This window comes from Xiphophorus couchianus, chromosome 18, assembly GCF_001444195.1.
Source record: "Xiphophorus couchianus chromosome 18, X_couchianus-1.0, whole genome shotgun sequence".
Taxonomy (NCBI): domain Eukaryota; kingdom Metazoa; phylum Chordata; class Actinopteri; order Cyprinodontiformes; family Poeciliidae; genus Xiphophorus; species Xiphophorus couchianus.
Genome location: NC_040245.1, coordinates 22050402 through 22072153, shown reverse-complemented (window position 1 = coordinate 22072153; position 21752 = coordinate 22050402). Strand labels below are relative to the sequence as shown.

General features: G+C 40.7%; 1 protein-coding gene across 1 annotated transcript in view; it reads left to right on the top strand.

Moving 5' to 3' along the window:
* The window catches only part of arhgap35a (Rho GTPase activating protein 35a), a 76733-nt gene that overhangs the window by 28992 nt on the left and 25989 nt on the right, over nt 1-21752 (top strand). Inside the window, exon 2 of the mRNA XM_028044611.1 lies at nt 17785-21623. Coding sequence (XP_027900412.1) covers nt 17898-21623 — 3726 coding nt within the window. The 5' untranslated portion in view covers nt 17785-17897. The remainder of the gene's footprint in view (nt 1-17784; nt 21624-21752) is intronic.

Genomic DNA, 21752 nt, shown 5'->3' with positions numbered 1-21752 from the left:
TTAAGAAAAATACAGATAGAGATGGACTAAATGAATAAGCACCACCTGTCATTATCATTAAGATGACATCACTACATCAAGCTACAGTCACCAGCAGCAAGCTAGCTCCGACAAGCAAATATCCTGATTAATTAATCTTTCACAGGCCTTGCATTAAACATTAAAAGATGTCTGAAATTCTATCTTATAATAAAGACATACTAATCATTCTTTTCTTTTTGGTTCTGTTTAATGTCCAGACATTTTGCACTGGGGCAAAATTAGCCAAATTTAAGCTACCGACAGGCCAAAAGTACATTAAATAGAAAAAACAAGAATTTGTTTATTGTGATTTTTTTTTTTTTTTTTGCTTTGTTTTCTTTTACCTCCTCAACAATGAAATGTTTTGGGGGTTTTTTTTTTATAAAATCTGAATGTCATTAAAGATATAAAATATAAAAAGGTGCTTTTAGTTGTTATCTTAAAAGAAAAAACAGTTTCCACATTTTTTGGGTCATCGACTGTTTTCTATTTTTTGGCCAAATTATTACCATTCTTGACTTGTGTTCAGGGACCAAACTAAATATTTTCGAGAGCCACAAATGGCACACCACGTTTAGTATTTACATTAATACCAAAAACACGAATCGGTTCCAGACGCACAAAGGTCCAGTCACTTTTACATTTCAGCGTAGATCTTGTAACTAGCCGGTGGGCTGGAGTTCTTTTAATGGTGTGTGACCATTGAGAAGAGCCATTAAACAATACGAAACCAGACTATTTAAAGCTTTGAAGGTTAATAATAAAACTCCAAATCAATCTGGAAGCAGACAGAGACCAGAGGAGAGACAAGAGGACAGCAGGAAAGCGTTCACCTTTTATAGCATGAAAACAAACATGAGCTGCAGTAAACAATGGAGGTGAGTGATACATGCCCACATACAGAGCATTACAGTAGTCGTGATGTAACAAAAAGATAAAAAAAATGTTGTAGACCTTTAATTCAGTCGTAGAAAGCCCTGTGTTGGGTCATCATACCTTGAATTCATAACTCAGTTCAGCCCCCGCTCTTTTAGTAAGTATCCCCTTTAGTTTGATGTACATTTCTTGTACACACAAAGGTACACTAGAGTATTATGCTCTTAAAATGTTTAACAGACCCCCTGGGGTCTCTGAGCATCACTTTCATACTCGCTGTGCATCATGTACATCGTGGATGGTTGTACCGAGCCACTTTGGATAATTAGCAGATTGTATTCTCTTGTTTTAGCTAATTAGCTCAGCTGTCCGAATATGTAAAAACGCCTTTAATTAGATGCTTCTCTCACAAGATGACAAACCCTGCCTTTTTTTTCTAATTTTATTTTAAATATATCTGGAGCGTAACTAGGCTGATTTAAACTCTAAAATGCACTTTAGCTATAAACTTTTAATTTGTGGCTGAAATACTTTACCGTAGAAGTTCAACTCAACTCTTTGACATTTGAGCTCCAAAGAATAATAATAATAAAAAAAATGTCAAAACAAAACACGGAGAGCTCCAAACTTTTCTTTTTCATTCCGCAAGAGGATTTCAGAGAAACTTTGCAAGCTCACGGCCAGCGCTATTGGCCGGCGGGTTCATACGAGAACCCTGGGACATGAGGTAGTGCAGAGCAACTTTGCCAATGAGAGGAGAGAGACAGGATGGGTGGGGCACAGAGGAGGGGATAGCGAAAGGAAGTCTTGGCATCACCGCTAAGAACAGGAATTTTATGAGGAGTGAGTGTGTGTTCATGAGGTGGGAGGTAGAGCTTGAGGCTTGGGTTAGAGCCAGGAGGACTGCTATAAAATCCAACCTGCTTCTTTTTCTGTTTCAGCAGAGACCCGGCTGATTCTGAACCCCCCAGAGAGATGTTGTCTTGCTCTGAGGCTTGGAAAGTTAACAGCAGACACTAGTCTGTGTACAAAAACTAGTTTGAAAGTGAATAATTAAGACAATACTCCTGTAACTGGTTGAATTGTGGAGGAGGAGGATGTCAGCAGGGGTCAGTATTGATTGTATCTGGCCTTGCCTGTGGTCCGCCATTATATTTATCACATACTACATCTTTCAGATTCACACTTCTCCTTTTAGTGTGCTGCTATTTAGACGCCAATTTGTACCGGCGCTTAAGTAAACATCTATTTCACATTACCGCACTTGGCGCTGCTGAATTGTAGCCACCAGTGCTACAATTCAGCAGACAAATAGGCTGGAGGAAGGGGATGCAGTGGATTAGAGATGCATTTTAACCTGCCAGTCACAGTTTTAGTTGATTCAAATTTCTCTTTAGCAGCTGTAATATTTACAGTCGTCCTGCTATGAGCAGCTATGCATTGGGAGCAGAGGTGATGACAGCACAGGGGAAGAGAACAGTGGTGTTGACAGTTTGAACTGGACTTAGCATTTCATTGTTTGTGATTAGAAAGGTCATTGTGGCTCGTTTCGCAATAGAGAGTGTTGGTTCTTCTTGCCTCTAAAATATCCAGCATTTCCAAATCAAGTACGTTCAGAGGAAACGAATTGAAGGGATAAACCATAGCAACTTTAAATCTATTGAAACTTCCTGTTAACTTCCTGTTGTCTCTCTCTTTCTCTTACTATTGCTGTATAAATTGTGTCCCTTTTCAATAGCTTCCCTCATCTTCTCCTCTTCTTTCACTTTCAAACACCTCCCCGATGATGAAAATAGCTAACTTTTAGCATTCTGCACTCACTAACCTCTTCAGAATATCGCTAGCATGACTTGCGTGGTATTGTGCGTACAACTTGCCAAGTCGCGATGCATATTTAAAAGTATTAACAGAAATACAATTTAAAGTTGTTTTTTTTCCTGCCACCTCTGGGATAAGCAGCTGGGTTTCACAGTGAAAGGTGAACGATTTTAATTCACTGGGAAGCGTGTCAGTGCATTGCAGTCTGCGTAGTGAGCCGTGGCACACAGAAGTTGTCCTTGGGCTTTAATACTCTGCTGCTCCAGGCACATCGGTGCGAAATGGCAAAGCCATGCGCTTTAATGCAACACTTGCATCTGCTTTGCTGACTGATTCAAATTGGGTGCCCTGCACAGCAACCTCTGAAGCTCCCAATTTTCCTTCACATAAACTGCAAATGGGACAGTGTTCACACAAACACTGCTGTAACACTAAGGACTTTATTATGCATTGTCATCTTCATTCTTAGAAAGAGTAAGTGGCTTTGTACTTAGGGTAATTCCTTAAAAGACGTATATTTCCTCCACAACCACAGTCACACCCTCAATGTTTTTCATACACCTGAGAGTTTTTATTACTGGTTATGAAGACAAAATAAATTATTTTCTACTCTGGGTTTGTCGAAGCACTTATTCAGTTTAATTGCCGGCTTTTTTGTGCACGTTCATAATTTACTGGCACAGAAGCAGAGCTCGAAGCTCCCAGAGGAAAAGGGAAAAAAAAGGTGTGAAATGAAGAGAGCGAGAGAGACGAGGGGGAAGAAATGTTTGATAGAGAGAAACAAAACACCTCTGCAACCATCTGCCTCTGTGCCAACAGTTGGTTACTACAGCAACGAGTAAAAAGTCATTATCTTTAATTGACTCTGTGGCAGGTTCAGGTGTTTTCAATTGTATCTTGTGTTTTCTACCCCCTCTCTCTCTTCAGTGACTCACCCATCTTTGGCAGCAAACCTGCGCTTCATTCTAGCGCTCCTTGTTTTCCCCCTGTGTCATCCTTTCTCTAAGCTCACTATGTACCTTTTTCCCCCAGCTGCCTCGCAGGACAATTTACGGTCTGGGAGTGTTTCACGCCGTCATCTCCCTCAGTAAGGTTATCCTGCTCCGTGGGGCTTGCGGAGTAATGCCGCTGTGACTTTAGATCAGCATAAAGCATCGAAAGATCAGTTGATGTTGGGCGTAGTAAAAAGTGATGACGAGGAAGATTAGCCACCGGTGCTTTTAGCTGTGCTGTAGATTCATCTGCGGGGAACATGTGAGGTACAGGAATGTGGAAAGTGTCTGTCTATACTTTTCTATGAGGGTTATGACTTTGCAGCAACACAAAATACAGAGAAGAGATTGTAGAGTCGTAGAGTCGCCCTGACTGTGTACCATTAACCTACCGCAAGCACTAAGCACTTACCAAAACCTCCTTGTGTTAACTTCCTCCTTCCTCCCACAACAATAAAGCTGGGTTCAGACTGTCTACTTGTTCACTTTTCAGCCCGCTCTACAGTGAGTCAGCCATTTTTGTAGTAGCATGAACTGAAGTAAAACTTCAAAGGTGTTATTTTTCATCCACTACACGATGCCGTATTCATCATGGGATGCAGTGAAAGCAGCGTATAGAGATTATACACTGATGTCGTCAAAATAGATCTTCTAGCGATGGACGCGTTGGTGATTGGCGACACCTTAGCATTTCCAACAAACAAAACTCTGTTGTAGCTTTATCCCTGGATCTGATTTCTGAGACTAATATATTGCAAAATACAGACAATCCAATAACTTTAGCACGCTAACTTTACATTCACTGCCAACTGTTTCAATGTTAAATGCCAAAGAACTCCATAAACATCTAATCACCTCCTTAGTTTAAGCATAAGGATGTTACAAATGATTAAAAAAATATATAACAAAGAACAGAGCAGATTGGCTTAATTTTATTTTTTAACTGTGTTTTCATCAAGATTGTTTTTGTGCACATTTTGAGGTATCACATTAGAAATATTTGATGGAAACAAAAAAATTCAAAACAATTTCCTCAATTTAAATATACTCATACTGTATATGTGTGCATGAGGCGGTTTTTGGCTTTTCCAAAAAAAAGAGTAAATGTGCTAAAGGAGGAGAGGGAAACCAAAAGCTCTCATCCACTAGTGGGTTGGTGCTGTACTAGAGGCACAAATCTCAGAAAACTTTAAGTCCAGTCCTCTAGCAGAAAGGGGAGAACTGTCAGCCTGGAGTGGCCGGCGAGAGGCTGTCCTGTCTGGGATGGGAATGGTGGGAGATCCCATCCACTGTTGGGTCTGTTTTCAATGTTCCAGCCACATTGTCAAAGAAAATTGTAGTTTCACTTTACAATGAATTATTTTGAAAATGACTGACAGCATACTGCAGGATTTCCCAGCAGACCTTCACTGGAGGACGGTTCTAAAACATTCAACTCGCACAGTAACTCGAAACAGAAGTGGCCAGGTGACGTCTCATCATCTGAGAATTATTTTGTGCAACAAATGTAATGAATATGTTCAGTATAGCCCATAGACATATCCTAACTTACTCAAGGAAGAAGATTAAGTTCCCTTTAACGACTAATTTTCTCTTCTCTGGTTTGTTCGTACTTAAATGTCATATCTCTCTTTCTCGTAAAATTGCATTGCTTCAATTATGACTTCATTCACTCCTGAATGCCTCTTGGAGTATACCCACTTTAAGCCAACTTCATTTTGTTGCTCTTGTCTTACTTCTGTTTTTTTTTTTTTTTTTTCAATTTCGAGACACCCAGATTCTTTAAAGGCTGCATTTACTGGTGGAAAATTACTTCTTTTCTCAAAACGAAAAAATACAATTTAGCTGAGGAATCGATGAGAGCTTTAACAAAACATTTGTAGTTTTCTAATCCATTGTTTTTTGTTTTTTTTTCTTCACAATAAGCAATTTGTCGCCCGTCAATAGCTCAATCATTTGGCAAAGCACTAAAAAGGCCCAAGTCAATGCGGAAAAAATAATTACACATACAAAGCCGGTATTGGGATGTTCTTTCTCCAGTTGTTTGAGACAGAGCTGTGCCTTTAATTACAGAAAGCCTGTCAGAAGCAGCTTGCAGCGCTGTGTCCAGGCATACCTTTTTATTACTTCTGGCTGCTTTATTAGCCTTTCCCTGAGCAGAGATGGACAAGCAGGATTGACTGGAGATGCAATTGGAAGTGACGCTTATTGACTAGTTTCTTGTTTTGCTGCTGGCAGGGCACGATGATGCTACAAAGATGCTCCCAACCAGGCCTAGCCATTAGCACCTCAACTCCCCACGCGAGAGCATGATGAGAGCGGACCACATACTGCTGGGCATGCACAGTTCCTCAGTGATGTCCCTCTTCTGGCATCTTTGACATTTTTCTTCTTTTTTTTTATGGTTGCAGTCGACAGAGAATTTTGTAGAAACCTCTCGACGGCGTCTTCTTCTACTTCCCTATCAAGTCACACTTGTGCATTTTTGTCATTTTCAGTTTTAATTGGTCTCAGGATTTGCTGGTGCATGAATATTTCTCTCGGTGGAGACCAGATTAAACCTTTCTATTTAAACTTTGACAATTTAAGCAGAGAGCAGATGAGTGAGAGGGCATGTGTGCTGTATCTTTGTTGGAACATATGGTGTAGGTGTTAGGTGCTAGATTTTGTGTGTGTGTGTGTGAACCACATCTGTCACTTGGTAACAGTTGGAGTTGATCTCTGGTTGATGTAAGATCTCCCTGCAGGCATCTTGTCACATAATTACATACAAAGGCTGCAGGTTATTATTCCAGACGGAAAGAGTTTTTCAGCACTAACCTTATACGCTTAATTTTAATAAGGAGTGAACATTATTGTGGTGCTTTAACATTAATTTCCTCTAATATATGGCAGATGCTAAGCTTCAGATCATTAATGGTTATGTAGACAGCATTAAACAGACTGTGTTGCTGGCATTAAAGCTAATGATGCTTAATCAAGAACTTATTCTTAGAGGCGTTTCTGAAAGCAGCGAAACACTCTTCCTACTGTGTAGCACAGCATCTGTGAAGCACAATTATGATGTAGGTATACCGTGGATAGGCCTGTCACAATAGCAAATTTTGCCGGATGATAAATTGTTCCAGAATTTATCGCAATAAACGATAATATTATTGTTTTGAGAATATTTTCAAGTAGTACAGCAGTAATGGCATAATAATGCAAGAAAATCCTCTTAAAGTTCATCAGACATTAAAGTCCAATGAACATTTAACACTGGAACTGGAAGATATATCCAAAATATAAACGAAGCAACAGAAATGACAAATAAAATAAATTATGAAATCGGTTAATAAAATTTACTGAAAAAAGGGCTAGTTTAGACCGATGCACCAGACTGAAGACTTTTGGCATCCAGTTTTTGGTAGAAAGAGAGAGAAAAGCGAAACGATGAGTCATGCAAATGACAATTATTGAGCTCATTTTAATTTTTCATGCGATTAATTGATTTATTGTCTATCGTGACAGACCTAACTGTGGATCTTTAAAGTCCCCACACATTAAAATCCCAGGACACCTGGACATTTCTCCAAATTAGATGTAAATTAATAATCTAGGCTGCCAACAAGTCAGCAGCAACAGATAAATAAGTTGCAGGAATTTCCAGCATATTTGACACAAAACAGTGGTACACCTGGTTTTAGTGGCTTCATAATAAGGAGGCTATGCAAGATGGAACAGTGTTCTTCGTTTTAGGTGGATGAAGCCATGAACAGTTCCAGATACCGTCCAGATTCAACCTGTATGCTAGGAAGCTGAAGAGCAGTGATTTTATTTTTCAGTGTCTCAGTGAGTCCGAGGATATTTCCAAACCAGCAAAAGGCTTTACGGAAAGAAAACTAAAGGTAATGTGCAGAACTGAGTATGCCAGAATATATTTGAAGTCATCTGAAGAGAGCCGTGGACAAGAAATCTCCTCAAAGATTGATTTGATCAATTTTGCTTGACAGAATGAGAACCATTACCAAGGTTCTGACACGGCATGCTTGTAAATTTCGAATAAATAAAACTGGATTTTTTAAAATCTATTTCAACATTGTAGCTTTTGTGGCTTATTCCCCCCCCAAAAATTTATTTTCTTTGCATTTTCTTACTGAATTGTACATGATGTTTTACATACAAAAGTAGTTTTGAATGTATTTTACTTCACAATTTTGAAGTTTACTTGTTCAGACTGAAAAATAAAAAAGAGCCTTTTTACCAGAAGAAAACATTTTAATAGCTACAACATTTAATTGCACGGCAATAATTTTTGTCTTTACGTCATCTCATGCCACCAACCATTTTCTTAGCTTCCTTCTCTTTCCTCTAGCAGGAAGGAAACAATGCAAAAGATTTGTACGAGCTACGCGGCTCACATTATAATCATACAATGGAACAGCCAAGTCTGTGTGGACGTTTCAATCAAGACGCTGCTGCGGTTTTCATCTGGCAGTCAGTTTATCTTCCCAGCAGCAGATAAAGTGATGAAAATTAAACTCTGATGGCATCAGAATTGGTTCTAAGTGTGCACAGCTTTCCTGTCTTGTTCACCATCTGGATAACACACCCAGTATGTCTATTAGACATTCACTACAGCTAAGGATGAGTGCTTTTGTGGAAATGGGTTAATAACGACGATTTAATTGAATGTAATGGCAGCATGTGACCCGCTATTGAGATTTGACTTCAGATGGACGGTGCTTTAAATTGTCTGTGGAAAACTGTAGTTCTGGGGAGATGCAACTCACACATATTCAACACTTAGTTACTGTTAGAGATGTATTTGAAGGATTTTTCGTTATTATTGTCAATAAATATGTTTTTCTTTCATTTCTGGAGCATAATCTCTCACATGGAGAATAACCGGGAGAAAAATTGAGATTTAAAGAAAAAAATCTGGCTGCTTCTACCAGAAAATATAAAAAATTTGCTATTTTTGGGTGCTTTAGCGAGATAGCGTGAATCAAAAACATTTGACAAAATCAACAGAGGTTTGGCTCATCAGCCACAAAGTTGACCTTCTACTGTAATCATAAATCCCAAAAATAGTTTCACAAAAACCCACAGGCTGACTTTGTGGAATCTCTGGATTGCACAAAGTCCTGGATTCGTTCTTCTGGACTGGTCAATAATCCCACTCTCTGTGTGATCCAACCTTGTGAAATGGTCTAGGGAAAGACTAAGTCCTTTCCTATTTGCAAGCAGGAGCAGCACAAAGAATAAATGGTGCCAAAAAGAAAAGATTAATTCATTTTGAGGCTCTTAAAACGTCTTTCTTTTACAACAGTGTCAATAAGTGCGGACAGCATTGTCGGGGCTTGTTACGCCTTCAAAACATTTCTTAGAAATCTTTTTCATCAAACTGAAATTTCGTACACTGGCTACAAAGGGATGGAAATGGCAACCAGCAATATTCAGGCAGAGTACGGAGTTTAAATGATACTGAAATAGACCGCTGTACCCTGTCTGCCTCACCTTTCAATGTATTGTACTATCAGCAGTAAAGTTCTGCATACCTTTGTGTAATGGTTGGCATTTATCTTGAACCAGTCGGCTCATTGTCCTCTGGAATATATGTGTAAGAGATACTTGTATGGGAAAAATCCCTCAAGCACAGTTAGGAAGTGTATCTAATAAAGTAACCAGTGAGTTTATGTTAAATAAAGCCACGTTTTTTAAACCGCTGCACTGTTTTAAACTGGTGCCATAATATTATCACCAGGACAGTGAGGATGCAGTGGAAAGCTGAAATGCTTACACACACCATTGCTGTTAAATCAGGTCAACAAGCAATCAAAACTGGAGTGAGAGTCAGTAGGAATATTGCGAGCCAAGGTGAAACCCTCACCTGCCGCCGCCCCTGTGCAGAATGCCATTATATGGCCCCAAAATGCTGGCTGTGCAGGATTTGTCCACGCACATTACTCTAGCTTGTCCCCTGTGCACCTTTTCATACAACCTGATGAGGGTGTTTGGCAGATTTGCATGTACCCGTGTGTCATATTACCGTTTGTTTGTGCTGTTGTATCGGATTTTTGCTCCGGGGACGGGAAAGCTACACTGGATGGCTGAACGTGTGTATACAGTTGTGCTGATGTAGACAAGCCTAACAGCACAGATCAGATGTATGCAAATATAACCAGCACAAGACTGTCTTGTTGCTCTGACAGGAGCCTTGCTGCAAGGTTGGGTATTAACGCAGCAGGAGGAGACAGAGGTGTAAAATAAAGACGAAGCACGGCAGCGATGTGCGTGGACAAAGATAGAAAGAAATGACGGCGGAATTACGCAAAAGGCTGGTAGCATTGAAAGAAATTAGCAGAAAGACAGCTCATGCCTGGCAGAGAGAATTAAGAAGTAGGGAAAGAGAGAGAGTGGGTCCACAGATGAGCTTTTGTGCCAGAGAAAAGCACAGGCTTGTTTTTCTTTCTGAACATGCAAGACAACAGTTGTATTTGTTTATATAGCATGGCCTGATGAACTGGTAAAGCCGGAGCAAGTGTTTCCATGTGCAGCACTATATCTGGGATGTACACAGATGGTGAAGGTTGCTACCGAAAATCCGACATCTTTAGGTCAGATTTTTGTCATCTCTGTGGTAAGTCTACACATCGAGCTGGCATAAAAAAGAAAAAATGGAAAAATACTTCCAGCTGTCAAAATTTGTGTGCTTCTGTCGCAGTTTGCAGCGATTCGGTCAGTTTCATTTGACTTACTGTCAGATTGGGGAGAAATGGCCTTTTAACAAGAAGCTACCACAACATGAATGGTTGTGCACCTCAGCCATGTGTTTGTACCGGTTTTCAACATGGATTTTTTTTTTCTTTAGCAGTAGTTTGAATATATAATGCACGTCATCATTCATGTTTCTAGCACAATATTGAACCGTGCTGTCAGAAACATGTTCTGTTGTATTTAGTTCTTCTTCTTTCGCTGCTTGAGCTCTCCACAAAGTCTATCCTTTCTCTCAGAATAGCTTTATTATTCAACTTAAACTTTGCCCTTTCATCCTTTTTCTATTTTATGTTTCAGTTTTAGTTTTAGTCTTTGTGAAATACGGACAGGATTATGAATACAGTTTTATCTGCAATGTCGTTTTTATATCTTGCTATTTCAGTGAGTTTATTTCTTGCTGACCTGGTCCCGCTTGTATTTGTTTTGTGCTGCTATCCTGTATTTTTCCTTGATCTCTATTCCTATACTTCTCTTGTTGGTTGGGGGTGCTGATCCTTTGAATCTGCAGTTCTTGTCAAAGGACACTGGACATGTAGCTGGGGGTATGGTGCAGCGCTAGATCACTGTGCTGACTTAAAGCTACAGTGGATATAAAAAAGTCTACGTTCCCCTGTTAAAATGCTTTGTTCAGCTGTTCCAATAGACGTTCCTTGATATTTTCTCAGTGGCATCTAAGTCAGAGTCGGCAGAAAGATTCTAAAGCATCAGAAATGTCTCATTGTCAAAATGTATAAATCCGGAGAACGATAGCAGAATAACTTCTAAGAGATTGCAAAAGAGTATGTATGAAACGGGTGCAAGAGAGAAAGTAAGCATTTGGAGTTGTTTATGTCTGTGGAAAGGGTTCTTGTTTAGATCATTATTGCAAATTTGCACCACAAATAAGTAGCCATAGCGATTTTTTTTTCTCCAATTGCTTTCTCATCATATTATCATCTCAGCTGCACTTCTGACTCTCCAAATGGAAAGATGTAAATAGCATCAACTAATCTACAGCCTGTCTATAATCACAGTAACCAGCTCAATAGGAAATAGGACAACAGGTTGATTGGAGATTATAATATTATTTTTACTGATTTTGTGCATTACTTTTTTCATTTTATGCACTTTTACATCTATTTACTTTTATTTCGAACATTGTGTTTAGACAAGTGTCTGTATATATTACCCACAGTATAATGGTCTTGACTTAATATTACATGATGTTGCATTACCTTATTTACACTGAAATATAAAAACACAAATGAAGATGTTTATTTTTAAGAGAACCAATATTTATTCTTACTGCTGCTAAAATAATACAAGCTACTACTTATTGTAATAAGGCCTACTTTCTAGTTATTGTAATTGTAATTCACACACTTAAGCTAATATATTAGAAAAAAACACAATGCTAAATATAGTACATTTGAAGTGCTTTGTACAACATATGACACCTTTTGTCTCTGTGCTCTTCATGTAGTAGCACAAGCTTGACAAACTGATATTATCTGTGAAATTATTCAGACTAATATCTCAGGTAGAGGCAACATGTCACGTGTGCATGGAAAAATAAAGCAGGCCTTTTCCAGCGAGCAGGCTGGCAGTGTTCAGCAACAAGTGGGGGAAGGGAAAGTGCTGTATTACTTTATGCTTTATGCAGCTAGAAAAAAACAAACTCCCTGTAGCACTTTCTCTGGCTTTTCATGAAAATGCCTAAACTGCAGAAATGGTTAGAAGGTGTTTGTGTGTGTGTTTTTTTTTTTTAGACCATTATTCTTTAAAAACGTGAGGACACCCTTGATATTGATAACTAGTCCATGCCTAATTTTGTGCAGTCCATGTGAATTTGGCTTTCCAGGAGTTTTGTAGTCATATTTCAGTATAAAAATGTCGCAATTTGATATGCCCGTGTGGTTTGTTTGGTTTATTTTGTTTTGCCCAGCCACATGTGAAACGCGTTAGCAGCCGTTAGATTTTTAGTGTTTATTTTTCTTCTCCTGATGAGTTTTTACAAGAAATGGAAATGGGGAGGAAATTTGTACTTCCTGTTTGGTGAGTGGCGTTATAGATGTGCAGCATTTGCGGAAAAGATAAATAACTGAAGGGACTACACTCCACAGAGGACTGCTGCAAGTCATTTCTGTGTAACAAACATGTCTTCGCTCTTTTCTAAGAGTCCAGGTTGTGTTTTTCATCCCTTCTTTATTTTTCTGTTCATCTGCTCGTCCAGTGGGAGATCTCAGTCTGAGCAGGAAGTGGTATCAGTTTAAAAAAAAAAAAAAAAAAAAAAACACAACCCCACCCACCCAGAGCCCCAATGCCTTGCTTAGGACCCTCTTGTCTTACTAATGGACTGCAAGTCTCCAGAGAGAAGGGGGAAAAAGGGGCATGCAAGTAGAGATGAGTAAGAATGGAGCAGGGGGGGGAGCTTAAACATGGGGATGGGAAATCCATATGATGAGGATAATGTTTGTAAAATAATAAGGGGGAGCAGAATGGATGTACAATTGACTAAGGACTTACATCATGCAGTGGGGGAGGTGATTATTTTTTAACACAAACAAAGAGGGCTGGTCACTCTTGTTTCTCACTAGGAATAAAGACAGATTTTCTTCCTACGCTGACATCATTAATACTCTGGATTCCTACCGGGACCTTTGTTTTTGTACAAAAATTTGTTTCTACAAAATAAGACACTTTTCTGGCATAAAGGGTGCTGAAAAGCTCTGTCTATGGAGCTAAATTAGTCTCAGAAAGATTCAAAAAGCATTCCATAAGATCTGTATCTTATCAAATGCTTATATTTGTGAACATGATTCACAAGTGTGTGTAAAACAACGTATAAATGCGCATCTCAACATTCACATACATGTAAGCAGATTCTCAAAATTATGCTTTTCAAATGGCAGAAGTCGTAATACACTACTCGTGTACGAATCCCAAACTGCAGACAGATCATCCTGCCTGTGCTTTCAACTTTTGAGACTTTCATCCTGCATGGGATGATGCGTTCAAGGCTGGTAAAAAGCTGGAATATCTGAGAATTAGAATTGCAATGCTGCGTTCAAGACAGAATTCACGTTTATGTAAAATTTCGGTTAATAGAGAAAGCATTATTTTCAGAGGCATAACATTATAAATATGTATAAATACGACTTCTAGCAATGGATGATTATCCAAACCGATGGCCTCAGTCCTATAGTGTTTTTTTTAATACACTAACCTGTATTTAAGTTATTTAAGACACTACTGGCTTCCTTTTGAACCACTATACTTAACGTGGGTTTTCTTTACCTTTGATATCATGACTCTCTCATCCAGTCAGCTGTCAGAGCAACACAATAAAAGCTCAAAATCAAGACTGCCCCTGATTTCAACCTTCTGTGCAACACGCCTTTGCTAACTCTTAAAACTCTGTAATAAGAGGAATTCAGCTACCCCACGAGGGCTGCCTGTTCTCTCCTATGGGCAGTGAAAACAGTCTCGTTTCCTGCTGCCCTTTGTAGCACGTGTAATGATGAACTTCACGCCCTGCCAGCCAAGCGTTAGCTCCAGGCTGCACTCAAACACCCCACAGATGCATTCTGTCTTCCTTGGCTACTCTTATCCTTGAGAAAGCCAATGACCTAGAAAGGGGCTTCGATGATAGGCTCAGATTTTTGATTTACCCGTTTGAAACAGACTGTTTTGTAAAATTGTGGTAGGGGAAAGACTAGACTAAAATCAGGTGGGGCGTTTGGCCTGCAATGCCGTTCACTATTTGACAAACGCTGGCTGAAGAGAACTCATCCAGCACTTCGCCACACCCTGCCCATCTTCCCTCAGGGGAACTCCAGTACGCAGCTCGCCTGACCCAGACCACCGACCTCTCTCACCTTCCTCCATATCCATTCTTCTCCGTACCCCCATCCTCTCGGTGTTTGCCCTGACTTCCCACCCTGTGTTGACTTTACCAATGCCTTCCTCTCTTTCCTGCAGTTCTTCCTCTTTCCCCTCCCCGTCTCTCTTTCTCCTTTTGTGCTTGCCGACATGTTTCATAGTCAGAGGTAGACTTGGAGTCCCAATCTAGCCCTACCTCCTCTCCTATACACTCCAAGGCCCGAAGACACCGGTATGTGGCTGCACACCCGTGCCAGACACCAGACTTCAGGGCGAACTGTGAGACAGTTTGCGTGGATGTGACATGACTGCTGCATTAGCTACGCACATTCTGTGTCATTTTTATGAGGAAGAGAATGTTTTTCCCAGACGAATTAGTCTATGAAATGCTGCACTCAGACTTCCAGTGGCTATTCTGTTGAATAAAGCCATCTAATACAGTCCTTTTATATTCTCTGATTCCATCCATTTAGCTCCGCTGTGGCATTTAATGAGGCATTTCATATCATTTTATTATTTGTTGCTGATGTTTTCTAAACCATTGAGTCCTAAAATCACTTATGATTGAATTCTGTCTTGAGGGCTGCCTGTTGATAACTTTCCTTGGTGTAAACCGTGAAGGGAATGCATAGTTAGGCTAGAGAAGCAGTTGGTTAGAGTGCTTGACAATGTTTTAATTAGGAGAGTCTCACAGCAAGGTAAAAGCACAATCTATTGTATACATTAACCCAGCACAACCTTGTCCGTGTGTAATGTGATGTATATTGTGTGTCGTTCAAGAGAAAATAAACAAATGTGTGAAGAAACGCTGCTATTATCTGCTATAATTTTCATAAATGTGTATTTCTAAAACTAACACATTGTTGAAACTCTTTGCACACCTCCCATCAGTCGGTGAGTCTGAGTAAAATGTAATGAAGTTACAATTTTACCCACAAAAGCACCAGTCAATAGAAGGTACAAAAAAAATCCACAATATTGCCATTTAACAGTGAGAAATAATAGATATGGGACGACTGACTTCACAAAAAATTAGGCATTTTTCCAAACTTAATTAAAAGATGTGACTAAAACCTCAAGGCTACAGAGAGGCTGAAGGTATCACTGAGGGAACTGCAGGAATTACTTCCTGTATTCTCCATGTTGTTACATTAGTTAGTAGGTTTGCAAGAAACAAAATATCTCAAAAGAGAGATGGGGACACTGTGAAATATCCAGATTAAACACAAATTAAATTTACAACATTATTGCCACCATTCTTTACCCACAATGAGCTATGTTGGTGGTAATGCTACAATCTGGGGAGGCTTTTTGTCAGATGGAACTAACTGTGATTTTTGTGAAGATGGTTGGAATAATTCCATATAGTTTCTGTTTTGGCCAAAAGAGAAAGAGAAAAGTTGGAGATTAAACAACTTTTAATTTCCAAGCAGTCAAAGATTACACCCAAATCAAACAAAACATTTTTTATTCTGAGAGTTAAAGCATTTAAATGATTCAGGACTAAATTTGATGGAAAATCATTGATCTAGAGAATGTTTGCTTTGTAGATTTGGCAAATATTGTCCAATAAGTGATGCTGATGAAATAAAGAACAATTATTAGCAGGCTAAATTCATGCCCTGCTAAGGTGGTAGACTATATTCAAAGGTCATGTTTTATCTTTAGTATAAGTTATGTCGAGGCCATCTGCTTTGTAATGTGAACAAGTCTGGGTCAGGACACAGGTGCACTTTTAAGCTGCTGATGCCAGCGCTGGATTCTGTGATGTTATTTCACGCTCTGGATGGAAACGAATAAAGACCAGGGATGGGGTGCTTTAAAAAAAACTTTCAGCTTTGAACCTTGATAAGCACCTGTTCAAATTAGATTCAAAAAATGAATATACAGAATGTTCAGCTGGCGAATTACAGTAGGTCTCTCACTGTTTGATCTCATCCTGTAGAGCATTACTTGCTTCGGCTATGGCAGTTACTTCCATTGTTTTCCCATCTGCATTAGATGTGTTGGATTTTGAAGTTCATCTTTGAAAATTCACAATGTTCTTACTGTTTGGCTAACAGCAAGAACATTTAGTTTTTATCTGTGTTGCCTTTTATAAGTAATGTTAGTTTTTATATCGATTGGTGGGGTTTCATGTCTGCCTTACAGCTAAGGAAAAGTTTTAATTGTTCCCTTAATGGAGAGTCTGTCAATTAACTTAATCCCCGAACCTTAACGCTTAATTTCTTTTTAGATATGATCTATAATAAATTTTCTTCAGTTTTCCCTCACAGCAGGCCTCTGTGTACAGTCTGGCTAATATATGCCTTTTCTTGCTTGCCATACATCAGTTTACTTACTCAAATTGAGATAAATATGTTATTCAGCTCTGATCTATTGGATAAGAAACATGGGAAAATATGTTTTTGATGAAGACATGTGAACCAATAGGCAATGCTGCCTTTTAAAATGCAGATGGCTCTCCCTAGTTGGCCAATTAGTAACTTTAGCACTGGAACACTTATCTGCTTTCATCTTCTTGTGTGCGTGTGTGTGTGTCTTTCATTTTGGGGTGCAGGCAGCTTAGTTTGCCTGTTTCCACAAGTGTGTAGGGGCCTTTGTGCACATTCATGTCTGTCTGCTGCAAGAGTACTAAACCGTACATACATTTACTGATTCACCTTATACTATGCTATACTCATTCACTGGCAGTGAGATGGCCAACCATGCTGTTCGTTGTGTCCTAACACACATACTACACACAAACACAACTAGCTCATCAACGTCCTAGTATCCATTCGGATTGTGGGAATTTGTCAGGAGAAATGTAGGCAAATGTTCGACTATAAAATCTCAACTGTCTGCAGGTCAGTGCAAACGGGAAGGGGTCTGCACGGTTCACAGTATGACTCAGTATGTTTCACCACCGTTCACCCAAAACTGCTTAAGAATAAAAAAGAGGATGTTGGAATAAAAGGAGAAAATGAGTATTAAACCGTACATACAGTTAAAGAGGAAGTTGTGGATTAAAGAGAAAAGGTCGTATCACCAGTTTGATAGTATTTTAGATATTTAAAGCAAACTCTAAATTGATCATTTTTGATATTGACCGATATAAAATGTTTATATTCTGGCACTTTTTTCAGCCATATCAGCCAGGCTTTTGAGAAAGCCCTGCAGTCTGTGGAGTTTCAAAATTGAATGAGTAAAACTGGTGGGAAAGTGTCTTTCACTGAACTAAAGCTTGGCAAAATAATGTGCTGCATTCCACCAGCTTTGCCACTGACCTCAATCTTTTCAGGAAACATTTACAGAGAAAATAGGATCAGAGATTAAACATTAATATCAAAATTTAGGCACATAATGGGAATTTAAATGAGACACACACTGGATTGCCAATAATGAATGTTCTTGATTTTGTTTTATATAGAGACTAAGTTTCTGTATTTCTTTTGTCTTTCTTCATATCTAACAGATCATGACCAGAGTTTATTGAGCTCCATTTTGCATGGAAACCCTGCTTCCCTGGCAGCCCCCTCCTCTCCCTGAAGCTTGCAGCCAGCATGGCAGGATGAGCTTCTGCCAGCGATGATGATGGCTAAAAAACAAGATGCCCGGGCTCCCATCTACAACCTGGTCGTGGTGGGGTTGTCCGGCACAGAAAAGGAAAAAGGCCAGTGTGGCGTGGGCAAGTCCTGCCTGTGCAACCGCTTTGTTCGGCCGAGTGCAGATGACTTCTACCTGGATCACACCTCCGTTTTGAGCACCAGTGACTTTGGAGGTCGTGTGGTGAATAATGACCATTTTCTATACTGGGGAGAAGCTGGTAGGACGATAGAAGAGGGGCAAGAGTGCCGCATGAATGTGGTGGAGCAGACAGAGTTTATTGATGATCAGACATTCCAGCCACACCGTAGCACCGCACTCCAGCCGTACATCAAGAGGGCAGCTTCCACCAAGTTGGCTTCAGCTGAAAAACTGATGTACTTTTGCACAGATCAGTTGGGCCTAGAGCAGGACTTTGAGCAAAAGCAAATGCCTGAAGGCAAGCTTATAGTGGATGGCTTCTTACTCAGTGTTGATGTAAGCAGGGGTATGAACCGTAGTTTTGAGGATCAGATGAAGTTTGTTGGCAATCTGTATAATCAACTAGCCAAAACGAAGAAACCAGTGATATTGGCTCTCACCAAATGTGATGAAGGAGTTGAGCGCTACATTAAAGACTCTCATGCTTTTGCCCTTGCCAAGAAGAACCTACAGGTGGTTGAAACTTCAGCCCGCTCTAATGTCAATGTTGACCTGGCATTCCTTACTCTGGTTCAGCTCATAGATAAGAGCAGGGGAAAGCCCAAGATTATACCATACTTTGAGGCTCTGAAACAGCAGAGCCAACAGATTGCCTTAGCAAAAGACCGTTATGAGTGGCTGGTCACCCGAATTGCGAACAACCACAATGAAACATGGCCTGTTGTCAGTCGTCGCATGCAGACAGCTCCTGAGTACAAGGACTATGTTTTTCTTGAGGGAACGCCGAAGGCCAAGAAGCTTTTCCAACAGCATGTTCACAGACTAAAACAAGAGCACATAGAGAAACGCAGGAAGGCCTATCTAAATACTCTACCACAGGCCCTATCTGTGCTAATACCAGAGTTGGATGAGATAGACCACTTGAGTTGGTCTGGAGTTCAGAAGGTCTTGGAGACGAAGAGAGATTTCTCTCAGTGGTTTGTAGTTTTGGATGACACACCTTGGGAGACGACACCGCACATTGATAAAATGGATGATGATCGAGTCCCCCAGGACCTGCTGGAGACCCCAGCAGCTGAAACCATCTATGAAACCCACTTGGATCAGTTAAGGAAGGAGCGCAAACGGGCAGAGATGAGATGGGAATTCAAAGAAAAGCTAAGTGTTTCTCCTTTCATCACACCAGGGAAACCGTGGGAAGAGGCTCGAAGTTTTATCATGAATGAGGATTTCTACCAGTGGCTGGATGAAGCTGAATATTTAGACATCTACAAAAAACATCAGAAGGAAATCATTGACCGGGCCAAAGAAGACTTTCAGGAACTGCTTCTTGAATACTCTGAGCTCTTTTATGAGTTAGAAGTGGATGCAAAACCAAGTAAAGAGAAAATGGGAGCCATTCAGGAGGTGTTGGGCGAGGAGCAGCGATTCAAAGCACTACAAAAGCTACAGGCAGAAAGGGATGCTCTAGTACTGAAACACATACACTTTGTTTACCATCCTACAAAAGATACTTGCCCCAACAGCCCCCACTGTGTTGACAGTAAGATTGAGCAGATACTGGCTTCCAGATTTCCTACCAGATACGCATCATCAGACAGTGCTAGACTGGAAGGTGGAAGGGCGGAACGGATAAATCTTGTCATCCTAGGGAAAGATGGACTAGCCAGAGAAATGGCTAATGAGATCAGGGCATTATGTACTAGTGATGACAGGTATGTAGTAGATGGCAAGATATATGAGTTAACACTTCGTCCCATAGAAGGCAACATACGTCTGCCCGTCAACTCATTCCACACACCTACCTTCACACCACATGGATGCCTTTGTTTGTACAATTCAAAGGAATCCCTCTCTTATGTTGTTGAGAGTTTAGAAAAGCTTAGAGAGTCAACCATAGGCAGAAGAGAAAGGGAAAACAGCTTAGCTCAACTCCCACTTTCCCTACTTCTGGTCACTAAGCGTGGTGTTGGTTCCATTGGGGATATCGGAGGAGAAACGGCTCAGACTCTAATACAACAAGGGCAGCAGGTAGCTGCAAAGCTACAATGCGCCTACCTAGACCCAGCCTCCCCAGGTAAGGGTTATGGCCGCAATGTCAGTGAGAAACAGCTTAACCAGATGCTAAGAGGCCTCTTAGAAACTCGGAGAAACATTGGGACCAGCTCCCCTACATTACCTCCTTTATCCCCTGCTTACAGAGACTCTCAGTCTCAGCAAGGTAATGAGGCAGACCTCCGAATAGTTATGTGCCTGATGTGTGGGGACACATATGATTTAGATCAACTACTGGCACCTTTCCTTTTGCCCCAGCATTGTCGTCCTACATCAAGCCATAGCAGCGGCACATCCGTTCTCTTGGATCTTATTATTGGGGGTCATAGACAGAATGTTGAACTGTCTTTGCTCTCTTTCCACTCCTCGTTTTCGCTCCGAAAAACAGGCCTGGTCCACGGCTACATTGCAGTTTACTCTGCCCGCCGTAAAGCCTCCATGGAGACAATGTGTGCTTTCCTTTGTGAGGTCCAAGACATTGTCCCGGTCCAGTTGCTAGCAGTAGGGGAGAGTCAGATGGAGTTGTCAGACTCTGATTCAGCTAAGGAGCAAATCTGTCAGGGAGAGGACCTGGCCCATGAAATCGGTGCCAGATTTAGCACAATAATATGCGGACATGGTGGGGTAGTAGGAGGACTTCATAAGATAGATCTTTTCCACACCTTCTTACAGGAGGTGATGGAGAAGCGCACTGTTGTTGAGGCCGCACACATGTATGATAATACAGCTGAGGCATGTACCAATGAGAGCTGTGGGTCCCCTAGTCCAGTTCACATTCATGTTGACTCAGAGGATGATATTGATCCATCACCACCTTACCCTACACTTAGGGAGGGTGGTAGTCTAAGTTCCCAACTGGGAAGTTTCAAGCTGCAAGACCTGGAATCAAGTGATACATTTTCTGTCATTTCTGATATTGGTACGTTTGAAAGCAAGCTAAATAACAAGGTGCCTCCACAAGTAAAGCCCAAGCCTGTGCGTAAAGTAAATCTCGGACCCTACGTTGATCAGCAAGGCACCTCCAACAGACCCGTCTTGCCCCAAACTGTCACCTGGGCTCCAGGGAGCGACGGAGGCTACGACCCCTCGGACTACGCAGAGCCTATGGATGCTGTGTGCAAACCTCGACCTACTGAAGAGGAGAATATTTACTCTGTTCCTATTGACAGCACGCAGGGGAAGATTGTCACCATCCGCAACGCCAACAAAGGTCATGCCAATGGAAGCGCTGCGGGAAACGGTTCTGACAGTGAAGCTGACAGCAGCTCGCTGGAGCGCAGGAGGAAGCTGTCCGTTTTTGGTGAAAAGCCCAAGCTTTACAGAGACAGGTCCCAACGGCTTGGAAAATTCAGCAGTTTTAGGACAAGCTTCTCTCTTGGCAGTGATGATGAGACGGGTGGTCCACCAAAGACAAGCCAGGACGACGGAGGACCTCAGAAGGACAACTCCATCGATGAGAGTGATGATCACAAAACAATAAAGATTCTCCGGGGTCTCCGCAGAAATACAAAGGTTAGTAACTGTGTAACCAAATGTTGTATGAGTAAATATGATTATATATCCAACCAATGGGAAGTGCATTCATTATTCCAGTAAATTTAAAAATGTTTTAAGAAAGAGATTTCTTATCTTTGAGCAACC